The 14,871-nt window shown below is 39.6% G+C and overlaps 1 protein-coding gene across 2 annotated transcripts; it reads right to left on the reverse strand.

Annotated features, from left to right (window-relative positions):
* Positions 1–257: 257 nt before the first annotated feature.
* On the reverse strand, positions 258–14,215 carry Smp_046090.1 (putative chaperonin containing t-complex protein 1, theta subunit, tcpq; the record flags this gene model as incomplete). 2 transcript variants are annotated; one of them, XM_018789590.1, is made up of 10 exons in its annotated part: positions 258–445; positions 1,099–1,293; positions 4,791–5,071; positions 5,164–5,425; positions 8,756–8,965; positions 13,381–13,442; positions 13,477–13,605; positions 13,642–13,711; positions 13,745–14,047; positions 14,083–14,142. In XM_018789590.1, 10 exons carry the CDS (start codon positions 14,140–14,142, stop codon positions 380–382), a joined length of 1,638 nt encoding a protein of 545 aa, XP_018655017.1. In that variant the 3' UTR covers positions 258–379. The 2 variants fall into 2 exon arrangements, with proteins under 2 accessions (XP_018655017.1, XP_018655018.1); XM_018789591.1 differs by lacking the exons at positions 258–445; positions 1,099–1,293 and having other exon boundaries at positions 4,420–5,071; positions 14,083–14,215.
* Positions 14,216–14,871: the final 656 nt, after the last annotated feature.

Consider the following 14,871-nt stretch of genomic DNA (forward strand, 5'->3'; position numbering starts at 1 on the left):
CATGCCCTGAACATCACTGCTAGCCACTATACATCTCTGCTCATAAAAATCCCATGTTACAAACGATCCTTCTAAACGAGACCCTCCGTTACACATATTCATCACACTGCCGATATTATTTCTTTGCTCCGTAACTTATTTTTAACTTAATTTCCGCATATGTAATACGAAACATCGTAATATGTTTATTTAAGTATTCAAACAATCAAACTTTAGGATGAAGCCAGGTAATGAACATGGCTGAAAACCAGGAAAAAAGTGCAGATTTTTCACAGTAATTTATTCGAAATATACATCACAATGAAACAATCGAGAAGCCAACCACAAAAATGCAGTTAGAAACCTATTATTGTTATCAATGGGCTTATTGTGTTTTTTATTAGTCTTCATCCATAGCTCCTGGTTGACGAGGTTTCGGTCCACCAGCTGGGCGTGCCATAATAATCTGAAAAGTTTTCCGAAACAACAAGTGAGTTAGAAAACAGGCATGAAGAGAGAGAGAATAATCTTTTGGAAATCTAAAATCAGATATACGTCAACTAATAGTGTCTCAGTGGTCTAATAACCATTACAGAATGTACCACACTACCCGCAAGAATAATCGAAGAGGGATATATAAATGATGGACGGTCCATCCTATACATTGAAAACGATGGTATAACAGAAGCATGAAATGTACTGCTTAAGGGATAATCCAACTGTGTACGTGGTTACTGAAATATTTCCGATATAAATATAGCAGTGGTGTGAAATTCGAATAAAGATAAAAAATGAATTCGTATATCAAAAGAAATATAACTAATTAGATATGAACACATTTCTAGCGACCAAAACTCGTAAATTTGACATTAATTTTTTATAATTTGCTTAGAACTTATTTTTACAATTACAAATAATAATGAGTCAAATCTCTATTCTAAACTCAAAGGGACAAATATTAAACGGAACAAAAACTACGTTTTGTAAGAGAATAGATTCTTTAAATAAAGGCATCGAAGCATTTGTAAATGTATTTACTATCAATCGAGTTAATATTTACTAGATTAATATATTTAAACGAACATACCTATATAAGACAATTTATTTTAAAATGCTTACCTGATCGACACGCAGTATAGTATTCGCAGCATTTGTTGCAAGTCGAATAGCCCAATGTTTTAAAAGATGGAGATCCAAAACCTCGAACTTGACAGAATCGTTCACAGATACTTCACCATTTGGTTGAGTGACTAAACCAGTATGTATTTGACCAGATTCATGTTTAGCGTACAAAACAGCGACTATTTCAGTGATCTTATAAAAAGAAGATAGGTGAAAAGAAATTAATTATTCTTTGCCAGCATGAGGTCAACTCCGCCGGTAGCTCTTCTAGAGTTACCGCCGGTCCCAAGCCCGGGTAAAGGAGGAGGGTTGTGCATGGGGTTAGTGACTCCATCCCGCAAAAAAACTAACTCGCTAAAAAACGCTAACCAGAAAAAATAATTCAAACCATTTAAACTCTGTCCTCCGAGTTGAAGAAAGAATTATGACGCCTGAGGATGAAAGCCGAGATTTTTCGGAAGTCACAAGGCCGATACCCCTTCTAACAACCAGAGCAACACATTTCATAGGTACATGGAACGTCCGGACAATGTGGGAGATAGGGAAGACCAGTCAAACAGTAATGGAAATGAGGAGATACAACTTGGCAGTACTCGGAATCGGCGAAACCTATTGTACACAAGTTGGACAACAAAGGCTAGGCACGGGAGAGTTGCTGCTGTACACCAGTCACGAAGGGGAAAATGCTCCACACACTCACGGAGTTGCTCTAATGCTGTTCAGAGAAGCACGAAGAACACTTGTAGGATGGGAAACTCATGGATCCAGAATTATCAAAGCATCATTCAAAACAAAGGAGGGGGTCACAATGAATGTTATCCAATGTTATGCACCCACCAATGATAGAAACGACGACAATAAAGATCAGTTCTATGAGAGGCTGCAATGATCATAGCTAAGTGTTCAAGAAAAGACCACACTATTTTGATGGGAGATCTAAATGCTAAAGTCGGAGTGGACAACACAGGATATGAAGATATAATGGGACGACATGGACTAGGAGAAATGAAAATGGGGAGAGATTCACAAATCTATGTGCATTCAACAAATTGATTATGGGCGGCACAATATTTCCACACAAACATACACAAAGCTACATGGATCTCGCCGGACTACACCACAAAGAATAAGATAGATCATATTTGTATCAACAAAAAATTCAGAAGGACAATGGAAGATATGAGAACAAGGAGAGGAGCTGACATATTTTTAGATCACCACCGCCTGATTGTGGCCAAGATGAAACTGAAGCTAAAGAAGCACTGGAAAACTAAAGAAACAGCATTACAAAGGTTCAATATAGCCTTCCTTCGAGATACTCACAAACTTAACTAATTCAAGATAACTCTCAACAACAGGTCCCGATTGTTACAGGATCCACTGAAAGAATAAGAAACTACAATGGTGGACCACTGGAAAGGGGTCAAAGAAGCATTAACTTCGTGTCAGGAGGTTCTCGGCCGCAAGAAGCATCATCATAAGGAATGGATCTCTATGGGAACGCTGGACAAGATTCAAGAAAGGAAGAACGAGAAGACAGCAATTAACAATCGTCGAACACGAACACAGAAAGTCAAGGCACAAGAAAACAAGGAAGTGAAGAAGAGCATTAAAGCCGACAAGCCGAAATACATGGGAAAACTAGCAGTGACGGCGGAAAAAGCTGCAAGAGAAGGAAATATCAAACAACTATATGATACAACGTTGAAACTGGCAGGGAGATATGGTAAACCGGAGAGACCAGTTAAGGACAAAGAACGAAAGACAATCACTGAGATTCAAGAACAGAGGAAAAGATGGACAGAATACTTCGAGGAACCGCTGAACAGGCCAGCTCCATTGGATCCATCGGGCATCGAAGCAGCACACACTGACCTTTCTATAGATGTCACTCCACCAACGATCGAAGAAGTCAAGATGGCCATCAGACAAATCAAGAGTGGGAAAGCGGCAGGACCTGACAATATAACAGTTGAAGCACTGAAGTCAGAGATTGAAGTAACTGCAAACATGCTTCACCTTCTATTCAAGAAGATTTAGGAGGAAGAACAAGTGCCAACGGACTGGGAAGAAGGATACCTCATCAAGATACCAAAGAAAGGAGATCTGAGCAAATGTGAGAACTACGGGGCATCATACTACTATCAGCACCAGGAATCGTTTTCAATAGTGTTGCTGAACCAGATGAAAGACGCAGTAGATACTCGACTTCAAGATCAACTGGCTGGATTCCGTAAAGATCGGTCGTGCACAGACCGAATAGCGACACTACTGATCATCGTCGAACAATCAGTTGAGTGGAACTCATCACTATACGTCAACTTCATTGACTATGAGAAGGCGTTTGACAGCGTGGACAGGAGAACATTATGGAAACTTCTTCGACATTATGATGTTCCTGGAAAGATTGTCAACATTATTCAAAACTCATACATTGGCTTCAGTGCAAAGTCGTGCATGAAGGACAGCTGACAGATGCATTTCCAGTAAGGACCGGAGTCAGACAAGGCTGTCTACTCTCCCTCTATCTTCCGGTGATTGACTGGATTATGAAGACTTCGACATCTGAGGGGAAACAGGGAATACAATGGACATCTCAGAGTCAATTAGAAGATTTGGACATCGCAGATCACTTAGCCCTCCTATCTCATACGCATGAACAAATACAGACGAAGACAACTAATGTAGCAGCAGCCTCTGCGTCAATAGGCTTCAACATACACAAAGGAAAAAGCAAGATTCTCAAATACAACACGGAGAACACCAACCCAATCACACTTGATGGTGAAACTCTGAAAGAGGTGGAAACATTCACGTACCTGGGAAGCGTCGTTGATAAACAAAAAGGATCGGATGCAGATGTAAAAGCGAGGATTGGCAAAGCAAGGGCAGCATTTCTACAATTGAAGAACACATGGAACTCAAAACAACTGTCAAGATAGCCAGTCCTACTGTATGGAGCTGAAACGTGGAGAACTACTACATCCATCGTCAAGAAGGTACAAGTTTTTATAAACAGTTGTCTACGCAAAATACTCAACATTCACTGGCCGGATACTAACAGCAACAGCGTTTTATGGGAGAGGACAAACCAGCAGGTTCCAGCTGAAGAGGAAATTAGGAAAAGATGTTGGAAGTGGATCGGACATACATTGTGGAAATCACCAAACTGCATCAAGAGGAAATCCTTAACTTGGAATCCGGAAGGGAAGCGGAAAAGAGGAAGGCCAAAGAACACATTACGCCGGGAAATAGAAGCAGATATGAAAAGGATGAATGTGACTTGGAAAGGATTGCCCAGGACAGGGTTGGACGGAGAGTGCTGGTGTGCGGCCTATGTTCCTCCATGAGGGGTAACAGGAGTAAGTAAGCATGAGGTTTTCGAGATTGTAGAAGGTTACTAATATTATGAACCGATCTAAATTGGACAATTATTGAAAACATGGAAGTACTGGAAAGCTGTTTCGTGCATGAATAAGTAACAGCACTCTCATTACAAATGGCTGTCTTGTTACAATGTTTACAGACTGGTTCAACACACTGGCAATTACTATCGTATGAAAATAGAGTTCCTTTATACACAAAGTACAGTTTTTGATGTGCCCGATAAAATTACAAAGCAGTCATTGTGACCCAGCTTTATATAGACTTGTGGTAAAAATTAGGCAAATATATTTAAGTTCACAAACCTTCTGTCCAGAGTTTTCGGCAAGTACTTTTACAGCAACCTCAAAAGCCCGGGCAAATTCTCTGATGGCATACTGTTCAAGACCAGGAACTGTACCAGCATACGATAAGAGACGGCGAGCCAGCTCTATTTCTGTTGCTCCGGCACCTGCAACCAATTTAGGACTACGTGTAAGGCACTTGAATGTGTTGACACCATCATCAATAGCACGTTCAACATCATCCATTATGTTTTCCGTACTTCCACGAATCAATAATGTGACAACAGTTCCTTCGTGTGTGTCTGTTATAAATCAGAAACAGAAATTTTTATCTGTAACCGTTGTAATTAGAACTTTTTAAAAATCAGGTGGAATGGTATCTCAGCGAACTAACCTTGTTCAAAAATAACTACACTTGCGTCAGCTATTTCGTCCGAATAAACATGACTAATGGTCCCAAGTTCCTCAGGAGTGGGGGTTACTAATTGAGGAAGAGCTGATGCGCCAGTTGCTTGACACAGACGTCGAACATCGAACTTGCTACTGAGCTTTACTACCATCATATTCAATTTGTTGGCGTAATGCAGTGCCAATTCACCAACTTTGCCTCCACTAACGATAACTTTCACTCCAGCATCCGAAAGAGAACGCATGTGCTGAAAAAATAGTATAAGTGACAAGTGAGTAAATTACAAATCATAAGAGTTATAGGTTGCGACAGTATCTACAGTTTATAATGTTAATAAGATGTGGAAGTTATGAAGATGTAAATAAAACAGAATCCTATAACGGAATAGTAAAAGTGTTATAATTGTATTTTTACTATATAAACGACCCAGCGATTCCTATTGCTTAGTATTCTTATACGATGACACTCGACAAGACCCCAAATCAGAACACGTTGAACAGGAATCAAATTGTATTCAAATAATAATGATAAGTGAACAGCAATCCGCAATCAGCAATCAATAGTTTAAATATCGTTCATATATTTATAGTATATGCATAAGAAGCTTATAGATTTTTCTGCAATAATATGCCCGGGCTGATCGGTTCAAAATTAACCAATCAGCGCGCAGTAACACCGTCATGCATAAAACATGCTTAGTCCAATCTATATCCCACTAACACCTCCCCCTTGAGCAGATTCGTAGGATCTGGTGTTAGGGTCCAACTGCAACCGCTTTACTGGTTTGCGCTTCCGGTTAGTCCACCTTCTAGGTAATAAGGACGTTGTATCATCCTTCGTTTGCACCTTGACTGTCCTGTCTGTTTCAGGTGTTTTGATCTCAAAGGTGTCTAGCAGAACATCAAGAGGTAATCTATGCTGAGTTTCGTTGTTGGAAATCGAGGTTGATTTCAGTTGGTTAGCATGACGCACCCAGATTTCTGAACCAACGGACACCTCGTAAACCACATTTCCTTTCTTATGCACGATCCGACCAGCTATCCATGTAGGATGTTTTCCTCGATAGTCCATAGCAAGTACCTTTTGACCCACACTGAACAATCGTTTTTGTGCCCCATGATGACTATTGTACTGTTTCTCCATCATCACGTTTCGTTGCGGCTTAAGAGCTGGAGTCGGACGAATGCTGTCAAAATGTGTACGTATTTTTCTGCCAAGTAACGCTTCTGCTGGGGAGACTCCATTTGTTGTCTGAGGGTTCGGTGTCGAACGGTAGATAAACAAGAACCTCTCTAAGATCTCTTCGGTGTCCCCCTCCCCTCTTGATTTTTTTTAGAGCATTTTTGAACGTACCAACAAAACGTTCTACCTGGCCATTCGATTGCGGATGGAATGAAGGTGTTCGGATGTGCCTGATTCCGTTCTGCTGACAAAATGCTGAAAAGTCTTTTCTGACTTCACCTGACAACACTGGAGTGTTTCGAATTGCCGCTGCTGCTACACTCCGTATTTCTGGAACCTTTTTACCTGTCTTTTTTGCATATGAAGTGGTGTCTAATGATGGACACGACACGTTACACACGCTGTTGATGGGTATATGCATTATTCCAAGCTTTTCTAACATATCTAGACCAAGTAGATCAAGGTTTGGTCGTTCTGTTAGATAGCATACTCCTTTACAGCTATTTCCATTGAAGGAAAATTCACATTGTAATTCACCAACTAGCTTCAGTACACCTCCAGATACGTTTTTAGCCGTTTTCTTGGATGGCTTCATTGGCGGTTTTCCCAGCAAGTTATAAGTCTCTCTAGACACTAGAGTAATATCGGATGCTGTGTCAATTTGAAGACGAACCGCTATACCATTAATCTGGATCGTAACATACTTTCTCCGAATGTCATAGTCTGTTTGAAAGGCTGCTACCAGAGAAAGTGATTTAGATTCGGCTGACTTTATGTGTCGAGGACGTTTGTGCTTCTGCTTAGGCTGGGACGTACGATTTGGAGGACAATGACCTTCTTTATGCCCACGTTTGTTACACATCTGACATTTATGTTTCTTGAATGGGCAGAATCGTACATAATGCCAATCACCACATAACCAACATGCAGTCGTTGGTTTGCTACCACTTGTTTTCGGTTTCTGAACTTTTAACCTCGTAATAGCATTGACACTACTGCAGGTTAAATTAGGATTTACCTGTTCAATCAACTGATTGTCGTGTCTGATGTTCTGTAGCCGCTTACACTCATCTGTTAACGTTCTGAGTGTGATGTTAGGATCTTGATCCAAACGAGTTAGAAGTCTGGTTCTAATCTCAGCATCTTGTGGTGACTGGAGAGCTTTGATGAATATAAGGCATTTAAATTGATCTGTCAACGAGCGTAACTTGAACTTTTCACAATCTCTGTTGACGATGTCTGCTAGAACACCATATTCATCGGCTTCTCGTTTCACCAAATTAAGACACTGGTAGCGAATACTAAACAATGAGGAAGATTCACCGAATATTTCTGACAGCTGAGATACTGTCTCCTCGAAACTGAGCTCTCGAGGTAGCTTTGGTAATATATGATCAGCATAGCGTGCATGTTCATGACTTCCCAACTTGCGCATCAACAGTCGAGTCTTCCATGCGTCGTCTTGATTACAGAACTCTATTCTAAATGTGTCTTCCCAACGCTTGAACCACGTGAGAAATATATTGCCACATTCGGGGTCATAATAGAATTCTGGGATGCTGCTGGCAACTGCATCACAAGAAGAAGTACTTGTAGTAGCATGTGAACTCGAGTAGTGTATGTTAAGCTGTTGCGTCAGAGTCTCTAACAGGCGCATTTGTGCGTCAAGTTGTGCTTGCTGTTGCTGTAGTATTCGGCTGAGCTGGTCATCTGATATAGGCATTTTGAATGAATTTTCCTTTTTCCCCGTCGCCAATGTTATAATTGTATTTTTACTATATAAACGACCCAGCGATTCCTATTGCTTAGTATTCTTATACGATGACACTCGACAAGACCCCAAATCAGAACACGTTGAACAGGAATCAAATTGTATTCAAATAATAATGATAAGTGAACAGCAATCCGCAATCAGCAATCAATAGTTTAAATATCGTTCATATATTTATAGTATATGCATAAGAAGCTTATAGATTTTTCTGCAATAATATGCCCGGGCTGATCGGTTCAAAATTAACCAATCAGAGCGCAGTAACACCGTCATGCATAAAACATGCTTAATCCAATCTATATCCCACTAACAAAATGTATGCTTTTTTGTTTGCAGTTGAAAGACAGCTCAGAATAAGTAACTTATTTGGTATACAGTATTCTGATTTTGCAAGAGAAACTTAAAAATTTTGTTGTAGACTAGTTAAGTGAAAACCCACATTCAGAGGACTCACATGAAGTAATTTGTCTTGTTGGTAATAAATAATATGGTTTGAATCAGTGAGACATTAAATAATAATAGCTATTAGACTAAGTAATATACTTTTCATATCTTAATTATAACTAATACTTTGAGTAAGCAGATACTAAAAACGAATTCAAGTAAACACACTCAAGAATTTACTTTTTCCATCAAGTCCTCCTCTCCTTTACTAAATTTTGTGAGTTCATCCGCAGATGTAAGTAAAACTGTTCCTTTTGTTTCTGTTTGAAGGGCATCAAGGGGACAGGAGAAAATTGCAACTTTTCCATTGAAAACCTCCTTGACCTCTCCTTCGGTTTCCCGTCGAAATACCATACCTTTAATCATTTTCGACTGATTGACACCAGCACCCTATGAAGTTGTTTGATAAAATAGGTAATTTAGATAAGGTTACATCAACTGAAATACAGTAACAATAAAAGATTTATTTCAAATAATAAAGCCGAGCATTTGAGGTGCAGTATATTTAGTATCAGAACAACACAATATTTATTGAAGTATTATAGTGGAACTAAAATGTGACAATTAAGGCAAAACAGTGTAAGAAACTTTGTAATCGTTGGCATTTGCGACCAACACGTATAAATCATACTCGCTGAGATTGATTTAATAGGAAGTCTGGAGTTATGCCAAATTATATCAACTATTTCACACATGTGAGAATGAGGAATTAGTGGCAAGAGCATTTACTGAAAAAACCCTCCACATACAACAATCTGGAAATATTAATTTACAAATCCGGACTCATATTAGTTTTATGTAACATTCGAGATAAAAAGTGGTTGTTAGAAATTATTTTGAGAATTAGGGCAACATTGTTGGATGACTTCATGTACACTTTCATCTCGATTCTCCAAACTACTCATAGGCGAGCAGACCCATTAGGAACGTGACTGATAGACAATCTTTCAATAATAATGATAGGACTGGCTAGTGTTTTAATTCACACGTGAATTATTTGGAGCGATTGCGATGAATGCTTGACGTTGACCGATCTAAGATGAAGATATTAAAACTCATGGATATTCAAGAAATAAGACTAATCTATGTCGACACTGAAGACTGTGCAATAGGTATTCGGAACAGCATTTTTTATTTATTTCAAACCGAGCTAGAGATATCATAAGACTGATAGACATTAAAATAGAGCTTCCTACAGATGTGTATTGCCGCGAGTTGGAATACCTGATTAGGACTATGATGTAAGTAACAAGGGATCAAACTAATGTAGTGTCAATGACAAAAAGGGTACGGTCAAACCTTAGGAATATGATTTAAAGACAGTGGAAATGTATGTAGGAAGGGATGCTCGAATTTGAGATAGAGGGGTGAAAGATTTCGACCGTCACCCGAAGTCATTAGTACAAAATCGGTCTGTTCTTAAACTTGGATATGTGGGATTATCTTTTCCCAATGTTTTAGTTTATTGAAAAACAATAATTAAAGATATGCTTGTTGTTGGGATGATCCTGAAAATTTTTTGCGATAGACATGACAATCTCAGGAAACATTAAGAAGCATTTTATCCAATCAGCGTTTGACTAGAAGTATTGCTAGAAACATCGCGAAAATGACATGTCACATGTAGAGGTTCTGATTGGCTGATTACTACATTGCTACTATGTATAGTGGTATTCTAGAATTTTCAGGAAAACCCAAGGACTTTAAAATACTATAAAAACCCCATATTTTCTGTACATAAATGAACCTTTGGAGTAAATTGCTTCCCGCATATTTTGTGCCTTTTCTTTTGTGTTTGAGTCGCTGTGTAGATCTAGCTTAGGGGGTTACGAGACCAGCTTAGGATCCGAGTATAGCGTTCAATTAGCAAGACTCATCACTTGTGTAACTTAACTGTCTCGTTAGGTATGGACTATATCTAGGTTCAATTATTTTAGACAGTGAAGTACAGACTTGACTATTCGAAATCATGGACATAAATTAGTCACGCTGAGTGTTGCTAAATGTTTATTTAATGCATTGGATTTTGGTACAGATGAAGAGTGAAAATAGTGTGCCACACAAACAGATAACATGGTGGAGAAAAAAGAAAGGGACTTTTCTGAAGCTACTCACAAAAATGTTGACACATCACAAACAGTCATCCCATGAGCTTTGTGGTCACGCCCTGAGGTGGCTAAGATTATTACTAATCTGACTTACTTTTCAGTTCCCTTGGAAGTATTCTTTTACAGTATGCTTAGCCCGGAAGTTATAATTACCCTCATACCTTTATCAGCAGGTGAGATCACCTGTAAGCGATATTCCTTAGTGTAGGAGCTGTGTGAAAGGAAGCTATAGGTAGCCAGATCAAAACGTTGCATCGGTTCATGAAGACTTTGACAATCAGACTGATCAATGTAGATTAAGCGCGAACTACCTGGTTGGGGTCCGCGCGATTATTGTAACCAGTGGTTTAAGACTGAGTGACATTGTTCAGAATAGTTCGCGATGGCACAGGTACATTTACTCTGTTTCATTACTCAGACTACATTTCTGGCTTTTCTTAATCGTTAATTCCATGAGCTCTTATTTTCCCAATGAATTATATTGTTTAACATTCTCACTACTTCTACCACTACGGGGTTACTCTTGATAATTTTATCCACCAGTGTAGTACGGCAAATCGGACTAGTGTATATGTGCGAGGTCCTACAATGGGTATAACTGACGTAATGTTGTCACCGGAGATGATTGAGCATTCTTCGTTTAGAAGTCAGATTTTACTAGCATAAGACAGAAACATTCTCATTGATATGTGACGAACATGAACCTTTACAGTCATTCACGAAGGCATCAACGATTGCCTAGATCAGAATAAACCGCCTCGGCTTTCACTACCTAGATTATTTATATCAGTTAAACCACTCTCAATATTCACAACTACTCAGATACTCGAACTTTTCGACTTCTAACGCCTCACCGCAAAGAGAAAACGCAAGAACAAGCTCTTGGCATTCCCGAGGGAGAACTTTGCATTTAGAGGGTGCAGAGTACACGCCATGCTTACGGACACTAATTCCCGAATGCCCTGGTACGGCCGAAAGTGGGGAGAGTCTGCTCTCCCTCCCGAAATGCTCTCACACGGCCACACGTATATAGCCCCTGCCGGTGAAGTCCTACTCACTGCCTTCTCGTGCCACGGGTGTTGTTTACGAAATTGAGAGGACGAAAAGCGAATGCCTGGCAATTTAACCGGGTTGGTGGGCACGGAAAGTCCACCTAGGGGAGTTGGAAAACCCTGATTCCAAACCAATGGGGCTCCAGTATCCTGAAGGAACAAATGGAATATGAATCAAGCGTTGCTCACCGGCTACCATGAGACTGCATCTGCTCACGATGCTCTACTGCCTTGTGGATCAGACCTTTAGGTCAAAGGCTCCGGGTGTGGTCCCCTAAGAAAACCACCTGCTTCAGTTTGGGCACCTGGACAGTATCACAGCCTCCCAACTGATCAAGTGAGTATACGCCTCAATACAAAGTAAAACATCCGTATACTTAATATCGAAAAGTCTCTCTCTAGGTAAAAGATTCACACTACTACCACCGACTTTCATCGAAACTGTTTCTAGAATGCTATTGCTGCAAAAATTAAAAAGAAATGATGAGATTGGTGACAATGTCCAGCCTCACTATTGAATCGGAATTGGTAAGATGGTAGCTCTTGTTGTCTGAATGTGTACAGACACTACAATAAACTTACATTCCTCGACAATCTTAGAGAACAGTTCTATCCAATGAATTGAAGGTTAGATGTGGATAGGTTGATGTTATGTTCAAAAGTTTACGTCCGCTCTGGATAGATTAGTTTTCAGTGGTAGAAAGATAATCCAACACTAATAAAAAACCCAGATGACTACTTAGCACATTGAAAACTGACGCATTAAATATAACCAAGAAGTTTGGAATTCCTTGACTATCGTCATGTGAGTTTAATTAGTGATCGCACAAACATATGGAGTCTGAGTATGGAAAACAAATGGTACAGGTAGTGCGTCAGTATTACGATTCGTGGAGAGACTTAGCCTAGGAGTTTGAGGTAAATTAAATTTCACGATGCCACATGCTTGCTAAGACTGAGACACCAGACACGCCACTTAATTACATATCCTTACTGGTCAAGGGCTTTACTTATGTCACAACAGATAACGGGAGACAGTAAGTTAGTCATTCCATTTAGATGTCTGAATCTTAACTAGTTCTGAAAAGCATGACAGCAATAGCTGGTATGATAACTTTTAATTACAAGTGATATTGCTTTCCCTAGAATAAGCGAAACTATTGCTGCACTAACTGTTAATAAGTGGATACCAATAACTCGACATCCTGGACGGATACTGGTGACTGAAAGTGATGACTTTTGCTGTCATCCGCAAATTACTTAAAAACCAGTATCTGAAGTTGCGTTTGTAAAATCACAGACAACATGAACACGTACGAGAAAATCAGTGAGAATATGGAGACGTTTAAAGTAGGACACAGAAAAGGTGCGTTGATTTGTCAACTACATTTTTAGCGAAATTCAGCAGTACTCACTAATAATACATACGAACCACACCATTATATCGTTATGTGCAGAACCTGTCAAGACTTCAGATTGTTTAGAAACAAATGAAACTGCACTTCTAGCTACGACTCATGACTGGTGAAAAGAAACTTTTCAGGCGCACTATGCAGCCGTAACTTGCACCATCTAAGCATCTTAGTGACTACTAACTCAAAAAATTTAGGAAGAAACAGAAAAGAATAAAAGTCAATCGACTTACCAAGATCTTTAAAACACGTATATTATCAACGTTGAAATATGATTTTTGTGGCAAAGTTTCGACTAAGAAAATAGCCTACATCAATTTCATACTTACTGCATGCTTTTGTGATAAGTTTGGATAAGAAGTCAGCAAGACCAACTTGTTTACTCATAACAGCTGTCTTTATAACACGTAGAACACTCTTATAACACCGTATATCAGACAAGTCCTCCACCACGAGTTCTATAATTAGAAACTAAACCGTTAAGCCGTTATTACCATTCAAGATTTCCAAGGCCTTTTTACATCCCATTTCGAATCCACTGGTGACTTGAGCGACTGAGAGACCCTGACTGAGTAACTAACTATGAATAGAACGTACCATTCTCAAAAGGTCTCGAGCCTGCTCGAGGAGCGCTCCGGCAAGCTGAAATACAACATTAGTTCCATCACCAGCTTCTTGTTCTTGTTGTTGAGAAGCCATAACAAGTATTTTAGCTGCGGGATGTGCAACTTCAAGTTCCTTGAGGATCGTAGCTGCATCATTAGTCACGAACAACCGGCCAACATGATTGATAACAATCTTGTTCTGTCCTGAAGGCCCAAATGTTGATCGGATGGACTTGGAGAGTGCCAGGCATGCTTCAATATTTCGATATACTGACTCCTCTAAGCCTTCAAAGTACTTAACGAAAATCTGTTAGGATATTGAAAAATTACCCTAGCGCCCTCCTTGAGCATCGACATGAAGCCCGGAGCCTTTGGAATGTGAAGAGCCATCGTTTAAGTTTAGACAGATCTAAGTAGTTGCTATGACACGGCGTGCTGTTCAGGTTATCGCGCTCTAACTTCCAAATTTAAAATAGCCGGCAACACACTATCCTAAATCCATTTTTAAAGCCCAGCCAAATGGTTTGGAATTGTTGAAGAAACCATAGAAAGCTTGCAATCAGTATGCTACTTTATCTATAAAAGATGATTTCCCGACATCTCCAAGAAGGTACTAACTCAAAAAATTAGTGTTGATGAATAAGAAGTATTTTCTACGTTTTCGTACAGACATTTTAAGAGACTAAGGTTTTTCGTTCAGATCAGTCTGTTGATGATTCTTAAACCCCTTCACAGAACAGTCGGCTTCAAACTTGACCGCTGTTACGGCGTCGGAATTTCGTATGCAATCTAGCCTGTTTTTTTTGGTTCAAATGGTTCGAATGGTTGAGGACGGAATAGAAGAAGCTTTCGCTTAACGGGCTTCCATGTCTGGTAGCAGTGGATCACCAATACCTCCAGGCAAGAACCTAGGTATATGAACGATAATAGACAAAAAAAAAGAATTTGGTAAATCAAAATAATATGTTATCCTTAGACCTTAAGAATAAGTCAAAGGACTCAAAGGACTCCTGGGAAGTCGCTTGAACAAGCTCAGTCGGCAGCGAATTCCAGCATTTGACAACTCTTACGGAGTAGAAGTTGTGTCTGCAGTCTGTTCTGCTATGTTGGGTCTCCAGT

This window comes from Schistosoma mansoni, chromosome W (genome assembly GCF_000237925.1).
Source record: "Schistosoma mansoni strain Puerto Rico chromosome W, complete genome".
In the NCBI taxonomy this organism is placed as follows: Eukaryota; Metazoa; Platyhelminthes; class Trematoda; order Strigeidida; family Schistosomatidae; genus Schistosoma; species Schistosoma mansoni.